Consider the following 13824-nt stretch of genomic DNA (forward strand, 5'->3'; position numbering starts at 1 on the left):
AAATGAGGTCCGTCACATAATTTTTATATAGTCTGGCACGCCATTTATGTGCCCTCGCCATGTCATTCCATGTGGCCTACCACATCATTTATGTGTTCTTTCTCCTCATTAATGTGGCCTGCCATGTCATTCAGTGTGGTCTGCCACATCGTTTAAAGTGGTCCGTCACATCATTTAATTTGGCCTGCCACGTTATTTAACATGGTCCGCCACATCATTCAACATGGTCCATCACATCATTTATTGTGGTCCATTACATCATTTAAAGTGGTTTGTCACATTAATATGGCCCACCAGATGTGGCCCTCTGAGAGCAGCCATGGTATTAAAAAAACGAGTTTGCAAAGACTTAGCATATTTGAATGGATTTTGGCGCGTTTTTAAAACACAAATTTGTTTTTGTTTTTGTGGAAAACGTTTGGACTTGCCTGTAATAATAAACACATGCACAGAATGTCGTGCACACTCCTGACCACAGGGGGCGCTACACACACGGAACCTGTTGGCCGGTGCGGTAAAACGGCAAGAAGAAGCCAACTGGTCGAGTAGAGAGTGAGACAGAAGTCTCCCACCTGAGCGCAAACAACCTCCTCTCGCCACCAATGATGTTTATTAAAAAAAAACATCCTTTCCGAAAAAATAGAAAAGTCACCGCAATGTGAAGCTTGGTGAACATTTTGAAGGCGAGCCTCTGTTGAGTGTCGGAGCCCACCACCACCACCACCAACCACGGAGCGGCTGTCACCCGGAAGGCCGCCGCCGCTGTCGCTCGCCGCACCGGGTGGGGATTGAACTTTCTCTCCCCGACGCATGGAGGCAACCAGCACGTAGACGCGCCTTTCAACCCGCGGGGAAATTGACTGTCATTCGGTAAGAATGGCCTCCATCGGCCGCGAGGAGTGCTTGGCTATATCCTTTTTAAACATGCATCTGCCTTTATAGCTTGTTGCTTGTGGCTAGCATAGCATGTAGTGTGGACTCGCGTCTAATGAAACCTTCACAAAACATGTTTTTTCCTCCACACATCACACATGTGCATATAAATATATATATACATACACACATATATGTATAAATAGTTATGGTATAGATTACATTGAAAATGCTGACCCCCACTTGCAATGTGTCATTTCTTCCGCTAGGTGGCTGCTACCAAAACAATATACACAGTCGTGGTCAAAAGTTGACATACACTTGTAAAGAACATAATGTCATGGCTGTCTTGAGTTTCCAATCATTTCTACAACTCTTATTTTTTTGTGATGCACATACTTGTTGGTCACAAAAAAAAACCATTCATGAAGTTTGGTTCTTTTATGAATTTATTATGGGTCTACTGAAAATGTGAGCAAATGTGCTGGGTCAAAAGTATACATACAGCAATGTTAATATTTGCTTACATGTCCCTTGGCAAGTTTCACTGCAATAAGGCACTTTTGGTAGCCATCCACAAGCTTCTGCTTGAATTTTTGACCACTCCTCTTGACAAAATTGGTGCAGTTCAGCTAAATTTGTTTGTTTTTCTGACATGGACTTGTTTCTTCAGCATTGTCCACACGTTTAAGCATACTTGCCAACCTTAAACCTCCGAATTCGGGAGATGGGGAGTGGGGGGCGGTGGGGGGGGGGTGTTGAGGTAGCAGGGGGGGTGTATATCTTTTCAAGTATTTCTTATATATATATATATATATATATATATGGGTGTAACGGTACACAAAAATTTCGGTTCGGTACGTACCTCGGTTTAGAGGTCACAATTCGGTTAATTTTCGGTACAGTAAGAAAACAACAAAATGTAAATTTTTGGGTTATTTATTTACCAAATTTGCAAAATCTTCCACCAAAAATATTTTTCTTACTGGAATATTTGATGTGAAGTAATCGGAACCTTGAATAGGTCAATAATTCATAATAACATTGATTTTGATTCAATATTATGTTTTGAGCAATGACTGTTTGAAAAAAAACAAAAAAACAGCTTTGTTTTATTAGTCAACATTGCAACTTTTTCTAAATTACATTTAACCTTTTAAACTTTTTTATTTCACTTTTCTTATGTTTTTGTTTATTTTAATAGTATTTTTAGAATGTGCCGTGGGCCTTTAAAACATTAGCTGTGGGCCGCAAATGGCCTCCGGGGCACACTTTTGACACCCCTGCTATAGATAATAAAAAAATAAATCTGATAAATCTATGGATAAAAAGCAGAGCCTGGCAACGCATGCATTATCATAACTCTCTCGCTCTCTCTGTCTCTGCTACTACTTTTTGGACATTGCTACTTGCCGTAGTTTTGAAGCAATGCATGATGGGAATCCGGATGTTGTGTGTCAGTGTATTAACGTGCCGGCTGGAATAAACACACGCTGAGAAATAGCTCCATGCCCGCCTACTTTATGGGTTATAGATAAACCTATGGATAACGGAGACATGCGGTATATAATAGTCTCTTTTTCAGGTGAGAGAGGACGCTAAAGGCAGTGCCTTTAAGGCACGCTCCCAATATTGTTGTCCGGGTGGAAATAGGGAGAAATTCGGGAGAATGGTTGCCCCGGAAGATTTTCGGGAGGGGCACTGAAATTCGGGAGTCTCCCGGGAAAATCGGAAGGGTTGGCAAGTATGCGTTTAAGGCCTCACCTTTTCTCCTCCAAACATATTGCTGGGTATTGTGGCCAAGCAGCTCAATTTTTGTTTCATCTGACCACAGAACTTTCCTCCAGAAGGTCTTATCTTTGTCCATGTGATGTCAGATGAAACAAAATTTTAGCTGTTTCGCCACAATACCCAGCAATATGTTTGGAGGAGAAAAGGTGAGGCCTTTAATCCCAGGAACACCATGCCTACCGTCAAGCATAGTGGTGGTAGTATTATGCTCTGAGCCTGTTTTGCTGCCAATGGAACTGGTGCTTTACAGAGAGAAAATGGGACAATGAAAAAAGAGGATTACCTCCAAATTCTTCAGAACAACCTAAAATCATCAGCCCGCAGGTTGGGCGCAGTTGGGTGTTCCAACAAGACAATGACCCCAAACACACGTCAAAAGTGGTAAAGGAATGGCTAAATCAGGCTAGAATTAAAGTTTTAGAATGGCCTTCCCAAAATCCTGACTTAAAAGTGTGGACAATGCTGAAGAAACAAGTCCATGTCAGAAAACCAACACATTTAGCTGGACTGCACCAATTTTGTCAAGAGGAGTGGTCAAAAATTCAAGCAGCAGCTTGTGGATGGCTACCAAAAGTGCCTTATTGCAGTAAAACTTGCCAAGGGACATGTAAGCAAATATTAACATTGCTGTCTGTATACTTTTGACCCAGCAGATGTGTTCACATTTTCAGTAGACCCATAATAAATTGATAAAAGAACCAAACTTCATGAATGTTTTTTGTGACCAACAAGTATGTGCTCCAATCACTCTATCACACAAAAATAAGAGTTGTAGAAATGTTCGGAAACTCAAGACAGCCATGACATTATGTTCTTTACAAGTGTATGTAAACTTTTGACCATGACTGTATATTAAGTTGATTTGTTGACGTTAAGTCATTCCTCATTTGTAAACTGGCATGTACTTGTTACCTTAGTTGGTTTCAGAAGTACAATATGTTATACTGTTACAGACAACTATAGTCTAATAGTCTTTGTCGTAGGGCTGGGCGATGTAGCTGAAAACTGTATCGTGATATCAGTTTTTTAAATGGATTAATTATTGATATTTTTGGACACACCTCCTCCTCATTCAATGCATTTTCTTTATTTTAATGACTATTTACATTGTAGATTGTCACTGAAGGCATCAAAACTACGAATGAACACATGTTTTTCGCACGCTCTTGGCATTCTCTCGATGAGCTTCAAGAGGTAGTCACCTGTAATGGTTTTCACTTCACAGGTGCGCTTGAAGCTCATCGAGAGAATGCCAAGTGTGTGCGAAAAAGTAATCAGCTAATTTGAAGAAACTAGAATATGAAACATGTTTTCAGTTATATCACCTTTTTTTGTTAAGTACATAACTCCACATGTGTTCATTCATTATGGACCAGGAGAAACATTTATTAAATGTTAACATTTTTATTTCAAATGTAACCGTCCTCTTGATTATAATCCCCTCAGCTATTAAGGCAGAAAGGAAAGGAAATCTCTACATGACCATGGAAAACACAAAATTCTAAAATCACAAAACTTAACAAGGTTTAAAAATAAGGAAAATGTAAAACAATGCTTAATAAAGTGTAGCAAAATAGAGCCTAGTGTGAAAATGTAAACATAGAAAAACCTAAGAAGAACAATGTTTTTCACGTTTACTGCCAGAAAGTTACATGGTTTGTGTAACATTTAATTTGGTGTGTTGTTCTCATTTGACTATGAATTTATGTTATGCAGTAATTATTATTTAAATATTATTGAATTTGGTGTGTTGTTCTCATTTGAGTATGAATTTATGTTATGCAGTAATTATTATTTAAATATTATTGGGCCATATTATTATTTTAACCTCTTAAGGTCCAAGCTGTTGGTTACATGCTTTTTTTTAATTTATCTTTGCTATTTGGGCCTATTGGACCCTAATTAGAATAAAAACTAAAAATCATCTTTTGATATGATGTACTTAGTCCACAAGTACACGAATATGTACTTCATGTGTAGTGACATGCTAATTTTTATTTTTACACTTTTTTTTTCCAATTTCCATTGTATGTTATACTCTTCTGACACCACCAGATGGCAGTATAAGTGTCCATATGTCGGCATAAGACCCCAATTCAGTAGTGTACACAATTTTGGAAATAAGAGCTAAAAAAGTGTTGTCCACGCATGTGGCCACTAAGGCCTTTAGAGGTTTAAAGTAGCATATGTGTAATAATTTGTTATTTCTTTCTTTTATGCAGTCCTTCACTTTAGTTCCTACCTGTTGTTTCCGTACAGCCAAATAGGGAACGGACCAGGGTTGAAAAAAGAAGTGAGCGCGGGCGGCTAAGGACTATAGGGACCTTTTTGGAAAAAAAACAAAAAAAACCGCCACATTTTCAGGGTTTAGCCACCTTTGTTTTGCTCTCTGCAGCACTCGTTTTTACTTTCTCTTCTCACTCCATGCAGAGAATCAACAACGAAACAAAAAGATGGCGCAGCCAAACTTAATAGTTGATATCGTTACGCGATTGGCTGTTTAGCGTGTTCCTCTTATTGCTCACTGATCACTTCCTGTGTTGCTAGGTAAAAAAATATTATCCTTATTGATATCGATTACGTGTCCATCATGATATGTATTGATATTGTTTTATCGGCCCAGCCCTACTTTGTTGTGTGTTGTTTAAAAAGTGTCTGTTGTATGTAAACACAAGACGACGTCATCAAATCACACCATTGTTTTGATTAAGTCACCCCCAAGTGTAAGAAATCAGTTTGTATGTTTAACAACAACAGCCATTGTTTGAATTTGACATTAACTCTCACTAACTAATTAAATTATTGTCTTCTACTAGTGTCTTCATGTTACTTATGCATTTGCCTTTTTTAATGATCAATTAGCATGGCTTTTATTGTGAAATCTTCACATCACCTCTACAATCGCAAAACGTAAAAGACATGTAAAAGCACACGCTAAAAGCAAAGTGTTGTGATATCCAGGGGGGCTTTTTTTTGTTGTCTGCTACGTTTATTGACAGTCATTCCTTGATCATGCTGCTCACACTGTAAGAGGTCTGGAGCTGAGGGCTGGTCAGAAGGAGGCCAGACTGCTGTCACTTATTGAACGTGGGGGCGAGTTTATGTAAGTAGACTAGTTCTAAACCTTGAACCCACATTCTCTTACGACTGTCAACCTCCCAATATATTTTTGTCCCGTGTTCTCCTCAAATGAAAAGGCTACAGAAGTAGTTGTTTCCCTAAGAACAGGGGTGTCCAGTCTTTTTGACATTGGCAAATAAAAAAATAAACACATTTTAAAAAATGTATTCTGTAAATATATGTATTTTATATTTATATATGTATTCATATACATATATGCGCATATTTATATAATTAATATAACAGATTAATATACAAAACCAGTGAAGTTGGCCTGTTGTGTAATTCGTAAATAAAAACAGAATACAATGATTTGCAAATCCTTTTCAACTTATATTCAATTGAATAGACTGCAAAGACAAGATATTTAATGTTCCAACTGAGAAACTACATTTTTTTTGTGCAAATAATCATTAACGTAGAATTTAATGGCAGCAACACATTTCAAAAAAAGTTGTCACAGGGGCATTTATACCACTGTGTTACATGGCCTTTCCTTTTAACAACACTCCGTAAACGTTTGGGAACTGAGGAGACACATTTTTGAAGCTTTTTAGGTGGAATTCTTTCCCATTCTTTCTTGATGTACAGCTTAAGTTGTGGCTTCATATTGCGCCACACATTTTCAATGGGAGACAGGTCTGGACTACAGGCAGGCCAGTCTAATCTTTTACTATGAAGCCACTCCGTTGTAACACGTGGCTTGGCATTGTCTTGCTGAAATAAGCAGGGGCGTCCATGATAACGTTGACCCATTACCTCCCTGCTTGGCACTCAGCATCAAGGGTTGGAATTGGGGGTTAAATCACCAAAATGATTCCCGGGCGCGGCGCCGCTGCTGCCCACTGCTCCCCACTGCTCCCCAAGGGGATGGGTCAAATGCAGAGGACAAATTTCACCACACCTAGTGTGTGTGTGACAATCATTGGTACTTTAACTTTAACTTAACTTTTAACTTGGAGGGAAACATATGTTGCTCCAAAACCTGTTTGTACCTTTCAGCATTAATGGTGCATTCACAGATGTGTAAGTTACCCATGTCTTGTGCACTAATACACCCCCATACCATCACACATGCTGGCTTTTCAACTTTGCGCCTGTAACAATCTGGATAGCTCTTTTCCTGTTTGGAACAACGTCCACAGTTTCCAAAAACAATTTGAAATGTGGACTCATCAGACCACAGAACACTTTTACACTTTGCATCAGTCCATCTTAGATGGGCGTTTCTGGGTGTTGTTGATTAATGGATCAATTCCCAATTAGCCTGTTCACCTATGGGATGTTCCAAATAAGTGTTTGATGAGCATTCCTCAACTTTCTCAGTCTTGTGCCAGCTTTCCTGAAACATGTTGCAGGCATCAAATTCCAAATGAGCTAAAATTTGCAAAAATTAAGTTTTCCATTTGGAACATTAAATATCTTGTCTTTGCAGTCTATTCAATTGAATATATACTACCGTTCAAAAGTTTGGGGTCACATTGAAATGTCCTTATTTTTGAAGGAAAAGCACTGTACTTTTCAATGAAGATAACTTTAAACTAGTCTTAACTTTAAAGAAATACACTCTATACATTGCTAATGTGGTAAATGACTATTCTAGCTGCAAATGTCTGGTTTTTGGTGCAATATCTACATAGGTGTATAGAGGCCCATTTCCAGCAACTATCACTCCAGTGTTCTAATGGTACAATGTGTTTGCTCATTGGCTCGGAAGGCTAATTGATGATTAGAAAACCCTTGTGCAATCATGTTCACACATCTGAAAACAGTTTAGCTCGTTACAGAAGCTACAAAACTGACCTTCCTTTGAGCAGATTGAGTTTCTGGAGCATCACATTTGTGGGGTCAATTAAACACTCAAAATGGCCAGAAAAAGAGAACTTTCATCTGAAACTCGACAGTCTATTCTTGTTCTTAGAAATGAAGGCTATTCCACAAAATTGTTTGGGTGACCCCAAACTTTTGAATGGTAGTGTAGGTCGAAAAGGATTTGCAAATCATTGTATTCTGTTTTTATTTACGAATTACACAACGTGCCAACTTCTCTGGTTTTGGGTTTTGTACAATGTTGTGCTGTGTTTACTTCAACGTGCAATTCAGGGTCATTAACCAGAATTACTCACGTTGTGCACAAAATGGCAGCAAAATTTGCAGCAATTGTTCTGTCAGATATTTAAAATTAAGATGAAGGTTCTCCGCGGCCCAGACTCCTTATTAAACTTGTGACGTCTCGGGGGATCAAACTGAATATGCCGGTGGACTGTAGTTTGGACACCTCTACCGTTCACTGGTTTAAATGTAACTTAGATATTGGGTTTCACAATGTAAAAGCGCTTTGAGTCACTAGAGAAAAGCGCTATATAAATATAATTTATTTCACCGTGGAAGATCTATGGATCCATAAAAGTGCATAAAACGAGGAGTATATACTGCATGTAGAGACAAACATTTCTCTAACAGTCAAAAGTTTGGACACACCTCATTTATAGCGGTGGATAACATCTGATTAGTACTGTAAATTTAACCACCATTTTTTTTAACAATGCCAATCTTTTGTGTAGAAGCAGCAGGTCGTGGCCACGTTGCAGTGCAAGGCACAAAACAATTAATCCTGCTGGCTGCCAGCTACCTCCACTCATTATCCGGAATTCCAGCGCTCCATAACAAGACTCACATGGCGACACAAGCCCGACGCACAGCTCCACTGTTTTAAACAGCGCACTAGTAGGAGTCGCAGCAGGGAGGAACGCTTTCATTTTCACTGCACCTGCAATTTAATGACGTGTGATAATCCTACAAAACAACACAATCCAGTTTAAAGCAGGGGTGTCAAACGTGTCCGGCCCGTGAGATGACTTTACTAATCGTGCTTATGCAAATGAGCTGACATTTTTGAATGAAATAAACTGCTGTTCTGAATGTGTCCACTGGATACCGCAATAGGAATTCTTTGTACCGTATTTTCCGGCCCATAGGGCACACTTTTTTCATATATAAGGCGCACCGGATTAGAGGGCGCATTAAAAGGAGTCATATTATTATTATTTTTTTTGTAAATGTAAAAGACTTCCTTGTGGTCTACATAACATGTAATGGTGGTTCTTTGGTCAAAATGTTGCATAGATGATGTTTTATAAACCATCTTCAAGCCGCTTTCTGACAGTCGCTTCCGGATGCGCCGTTTTGTGGGCGGTCTTATTTACGTGGGTCACCTTCGGCAGCGTCTTCTCCCCGTCATCTTTGTTGTAGCGGTGTAGCGTGGAAGGACGGGAGTGGAAGAAGTGTCAAAAGATGGAGCTAACTGTTTCAATGACATTCAGACTTTACTTCAATCAATAACGAAGCAGCATTTCCTCACCCGGAAAAATCCCGTGAAAAACCGTACGACCGGAACTCTCTAATAACTAAAGTTCCTTGGGTGAATAATGTAAACTCACTACACCGGTATGTTTTAGCGCTTTCATGGCAAGTTTACTGACAGATATAAGTAAGAACTTTACACTACTTTATATTAGAAATGGCAACAGCGGAGGATGAATGTCCCATAACAAGAAGATAGAGAAAAAGAAGAAGCTTATCGACTACGGACTACAGAGGCGGATGCGCACAATTTTTCAGAATTTATGCAGATCCCAAATACAGATTGCTTCCGTCAGTCTACCTACCCCAGGGCAGCTGTGGCTAAAAATGTAGCTTACCAACACAATTTGTGAATGAATGATGGGTTCCCACTTCTCTGTGAGCGCTTTGAGTTTCTAATAATAGAAAAGCGCGATATAAAATCTAATCCATTATTATTATTATTATTACTAGTAGGTAAGAAAAGTTGCTTTTGCATAATATTGCAAAACAAAACATCAGATAATTTGTCTTACCTTATACACACACCATAATAATACTTGTATGTTGAAGCACATTAAACGGTGCAGCCTACACTTATCTCTTATGTTTGACTGCCATCTACTGGTCACACTTATCATTACACCATGTACCAAATATAATTGCTTCGAGGTGGGTAAGCTCAACCCAACGTACTCCTTACATTAGGCGCACCGGGTTATAAGGCGCCCTGTCGAGTTTTGAGGGAAAAAAAGTATTTTAAGTGAGTCTTATAATCCGGAAAATACGGTATGTCCCCTGCCATTACTTCAGAGGGGGCGGAGCTACCGTATTTTTCGGACTATAAGTCGCTCCGGTGTATAAGTCGCACCGGCCGAAAATGCACAATAAAGAAGGAAAAAAACATATAAGTCGCACTGGAGTATAAGTCGCATTTTTTGGGGAAATTTATTTGATAAAAGCCAACACCAAGAATAGACATTTGAAAGGCAATTTAAAATAAATAAAGAATAGTGAACAACAGGCTGAATAAGTGTATGTTATATGAGGCATAAATAACCAACTGAGAACGTGCCTGGTATGTTAACGTAACATATTATGGTAAGAGTCATTCAAATAACTATAACATATAGAACATGCTATACGTTTACCAAACAATCTGTCACTCCTAATCGCTAAATCCCATGAAATCTTATACGTCTAGTCTCTTACGTGAATGAGATCAATAATATTATTTGGTATTTTACGCTAATGTGTTAATAATTTCACACATAAGTCGCTCCTGAGTATAAGTCGCACCCCCGGCCAAACTATGAAAAAAACTGCGACTTATAGTCCGAAAAATACGGTATGTGCCGAGTTAAGATTGAGGGGACATTTGCTTTTGGACTTTGGACACTACATACTTACGCTGCTTATTAGTGATAGTATACAAAATTGAAATGGATTGTTCCGTTCATGCCTCGACTGTCAAAGAGGTTGTTGGTAATGGGGACACATTTACTGGGCGCACATAAATATGCTAAAATGCTATGTATCCCCTTCTCACTTCATGTGTGTTTAATGAGATAAGTCCAAATTCACAAGTTTTTGTTGTACATCACACCTGGGTAATTATTTTTTACTTCGGTGCCAAATTTAGAGAGAGAAAAAAATGTGTTGGGGGCTGGTATATATGATTTTTAGGAACACTAATACAAAACCTCACTATAATGTCTGATTGAATGCTAAAAACGTTATGACAGACCACCTTAAAAGATGGAATGGAAATTTTACATTTATTTTTTTTACTGAATGAGACACCCAGAATGTACATGAAAAAAAGAATGTGGGATTTACAAAATTAATTATGAACGATAAAACACTGAATATTAACAACATATGAACGTCACACCCCCTCTCGATCGACATATTTTACAATCAAGCAAAACACAACTAAAATGCAACAAACAGCGAAATATAAATGCGAAGGGTAATAAACTACAACACCTACAATCTGTAATATCTGATATATCACTGAGCTTTTGAACTTTGTTGGAAAAATCTCCTTCTGCGTCCGTCCCTGACACCCGCATTTCAGGCTGGCCGCTCTGGAAACACTCTGTGACTTAGATTACCATAGTAACTAATTAGATTACCATTGTAACTAGTATATCATGCAAAAGCGCAGATTCCAACCATTGAAATACTTTGTATAGTTCAAGACTTCCGGTCATTAGAAAACATCACCGCACATCATAATGGCAGCTACATTTTCAATGTTAAATATGTAAAAAAAAATATTTGGGAATGTCCGGCGGGCCGGATTGAAAAGCTTAACGGGCCGCATGTGGCCCCCAGGCCTTAATTTGCCCAGGCAGATGTAGATGATGCTAATTATGTACAGAATAAACCACATGATGTTAGCACATCATGTGAGGAAAATGTGTGAATTACGATAATAATGTCCTGTAATTTGATTTGGATTATTTAATGATTTATTTAATCTTCTGATAGATTAAAAATGAACAATGGGAGCATTCTAAAAGACTCAATTCCACCTATTTGACTGATGAACATGATCACAGCATGTATTCAGAAAGTATAAATAATGACAAATGAAGATAGAACACTATTAACCGCAACATGTATGTGTAAAAAACAACATTGTGATTGGAACATTTTGTTCAAAATGTGCTTGCTGAAGTCATCTTTATTTTCAAGTTATCATGCCATGATTTTACCAGTCCGGCCAACTTGGGAATACATTTCCCCCCATGTGGCCCCTGAGCCAAAATGAGTTTGACACCCCTGCTTTAAAGAATTAATGGTTTCCAGGCGATAGCTTCTTAATAACATATGATGTATTTCCTTGCTCTCTAAAACAACAGTTTTACAGATACCACGTCCACTGTACAGGATATGTATGATACTTAAAACTAGGGATGCAACGATCAATATATCGTCGATATAAACGTCACAATTATTTAATTGCAAAGTCTCCAGCACAAAGTGCGTTTCAGTCCTACTCATTCGCCTTGAACGGACTTTAAGATGGTACGTTATTTTCGACACAACCTGCACGGAACGGTGATACGCACCTATTGAGAGACACGCTAACATGCTACATTAGCCTAGCCATTAGTCATTGACGATGATGGCTCATCCCTTTGCAAAAAAACCTGCCAAAGACATAATAACAGTGTAAAATTATGTTAGTGGCAATTTAAGTCATGAAAATTTTGAGTTGTATCACTTACAATCAGTCGCTTAGTGTTGAGGCAGTTCAGTGTAAAGCAACAAGTACTCCATCAGTGACCAGTTAGATTGCTTCTTACTGTCTAGGCATTGTACGTTAAGGTGTAAAACACTAACATAACATCAGGAGCTTGTAAATGGCATGATGCCATAAATGTGCATTCCAGTTATTAGCACAGCATAAAATATATCGCCTCGGGGTCAATAAAGGTAATCTTCGCTCTATTAATGTATTATTATTAGGGATGTCCGATAATGGCTTTTTGCCGATATCCGATATTCCGATATTGTCCAACTCTTTAATTACCGATACCGATATATACCGATACCGATATCAACCGATACCGATATATACAGTCGTGGAATTAACATATTATTATGCCTAATTTGGACAACCAGGTATGGTGAAGATAAGGTCCTTTTTTTAAAAAGTAATAAAATAATATAAGATAAATAAATTAAAAACATTTTCTTGAATAAAAAAGAAAGTAAAACAATGTAAAAACAGTTACATAGAAACTAGTAATTAATGAAAATTAGTCAAATTAACTGTTAAAGGTTAGTACTATTAGTGGACCAGCAGCACGCACAATCAGGTGTGCTTATGGACTGTATCCCTTGCAGACTGTATTGATATATATTGATATACAATGTAGGAACCACAATATTAATAACAGAAATAAACAACCCTTTTGTGTGAATGAGTGTGAATGAGTGTAAATTGGGGAGGGAGGTTTTTTGGGTTGGTGCACTAATTGTAAGTGTATCTTGTGTTTTTTATGTTGATTTAATTAAAAAAACCAAAAAAAACCTGATACCGATAATTAAAAAAACGATACCGATAATTTCCGATATTACATTTTAAAGCATTTATCGGCCGATAATATCGGCAGGCCGATATTATCGGACATCTCTAATTATTATGACTACTTTTTGTTTGTATTTATTATTTTGTACTGCTATTATAATGTTATTATTTTTATTACTGTTATTTCTGGGAGAAATACAAAACCAAACAAAATATCTCAATAATGTCTGTGATTTTATACATTTTTAGATTTGAATTTTTACTCATAACAATCGTGACAATAACTGCGACTATAATTGTACAGTCAACAATCTATAATCGTTGCATCCCTACTCTAAACTCATAGCAAAGCTAATTACAGTGCAGCTATCTAGTAGCGACAATTGTTCATTTTATTAAGGGGAAGAAATAGGGAGATGTTCTTTTAACATGTGACATTTGTTAAATTGCTCCTGCTGATTAATTAGAGCCAATGACACTGTTTGGGAGGAAATACAGAATTTGAACATTGTTCAAAACCAGTGAAGTTGGCACGTTGTGTAAATCCTAAATAAAAACAGAATACAATGATTTGCAAATCATTGGGAACAAGTGGGTGCCATGATTGGGTATAAAAGCAGCTTCCATGAAATGCTCAGGGTGGGGCGAGGGTC

General features: G+C 37.9%; 1 protein-coding gene across 1 annotated transcript in view; it reads left to right on the forward strand.

The window, feature by feature from the left end:
- The first annotated feature begins 533 nt into the window (after window positions 1–533).
- Window positions 534–13824, forward strand: part of ocrl (OCRL inositol polyphosphate-5-phosphatase) — a 70910-nt gene continuing 57619 nt past the window's right edge. Inside the window, exons 1-2 of the mRNA XM_062039793.1 lie at window positions 534–909; window positions 5688–5767. Of these exons, the coding sequence (XP_061895777.1) occupies window positions 877–909; window positions 5688–5767 (113 nt within the window). The 5' untranslated portion in view covers window positions 534–876. The remainder of the gene's footprint in view (window positions 910–5687; window positions 5768–13824) is intronic.

This window comes from Entelurus aequoreus, linkage group LG28 (genome assembly GCF_033978785.1).
Source record: "Entelurus aequoreus isolate RoL-2023_Sb linkage group LG28, RoL_Eaeq_v1.1, whole genome shotgun sequence".
Taxonomy (NCBI): Eukaryota; Metazoa; Chordata; class Actinopteri; order Syngnathiformes; family Syngnathidae; genus Entelurus; species Entelurus aequoreus.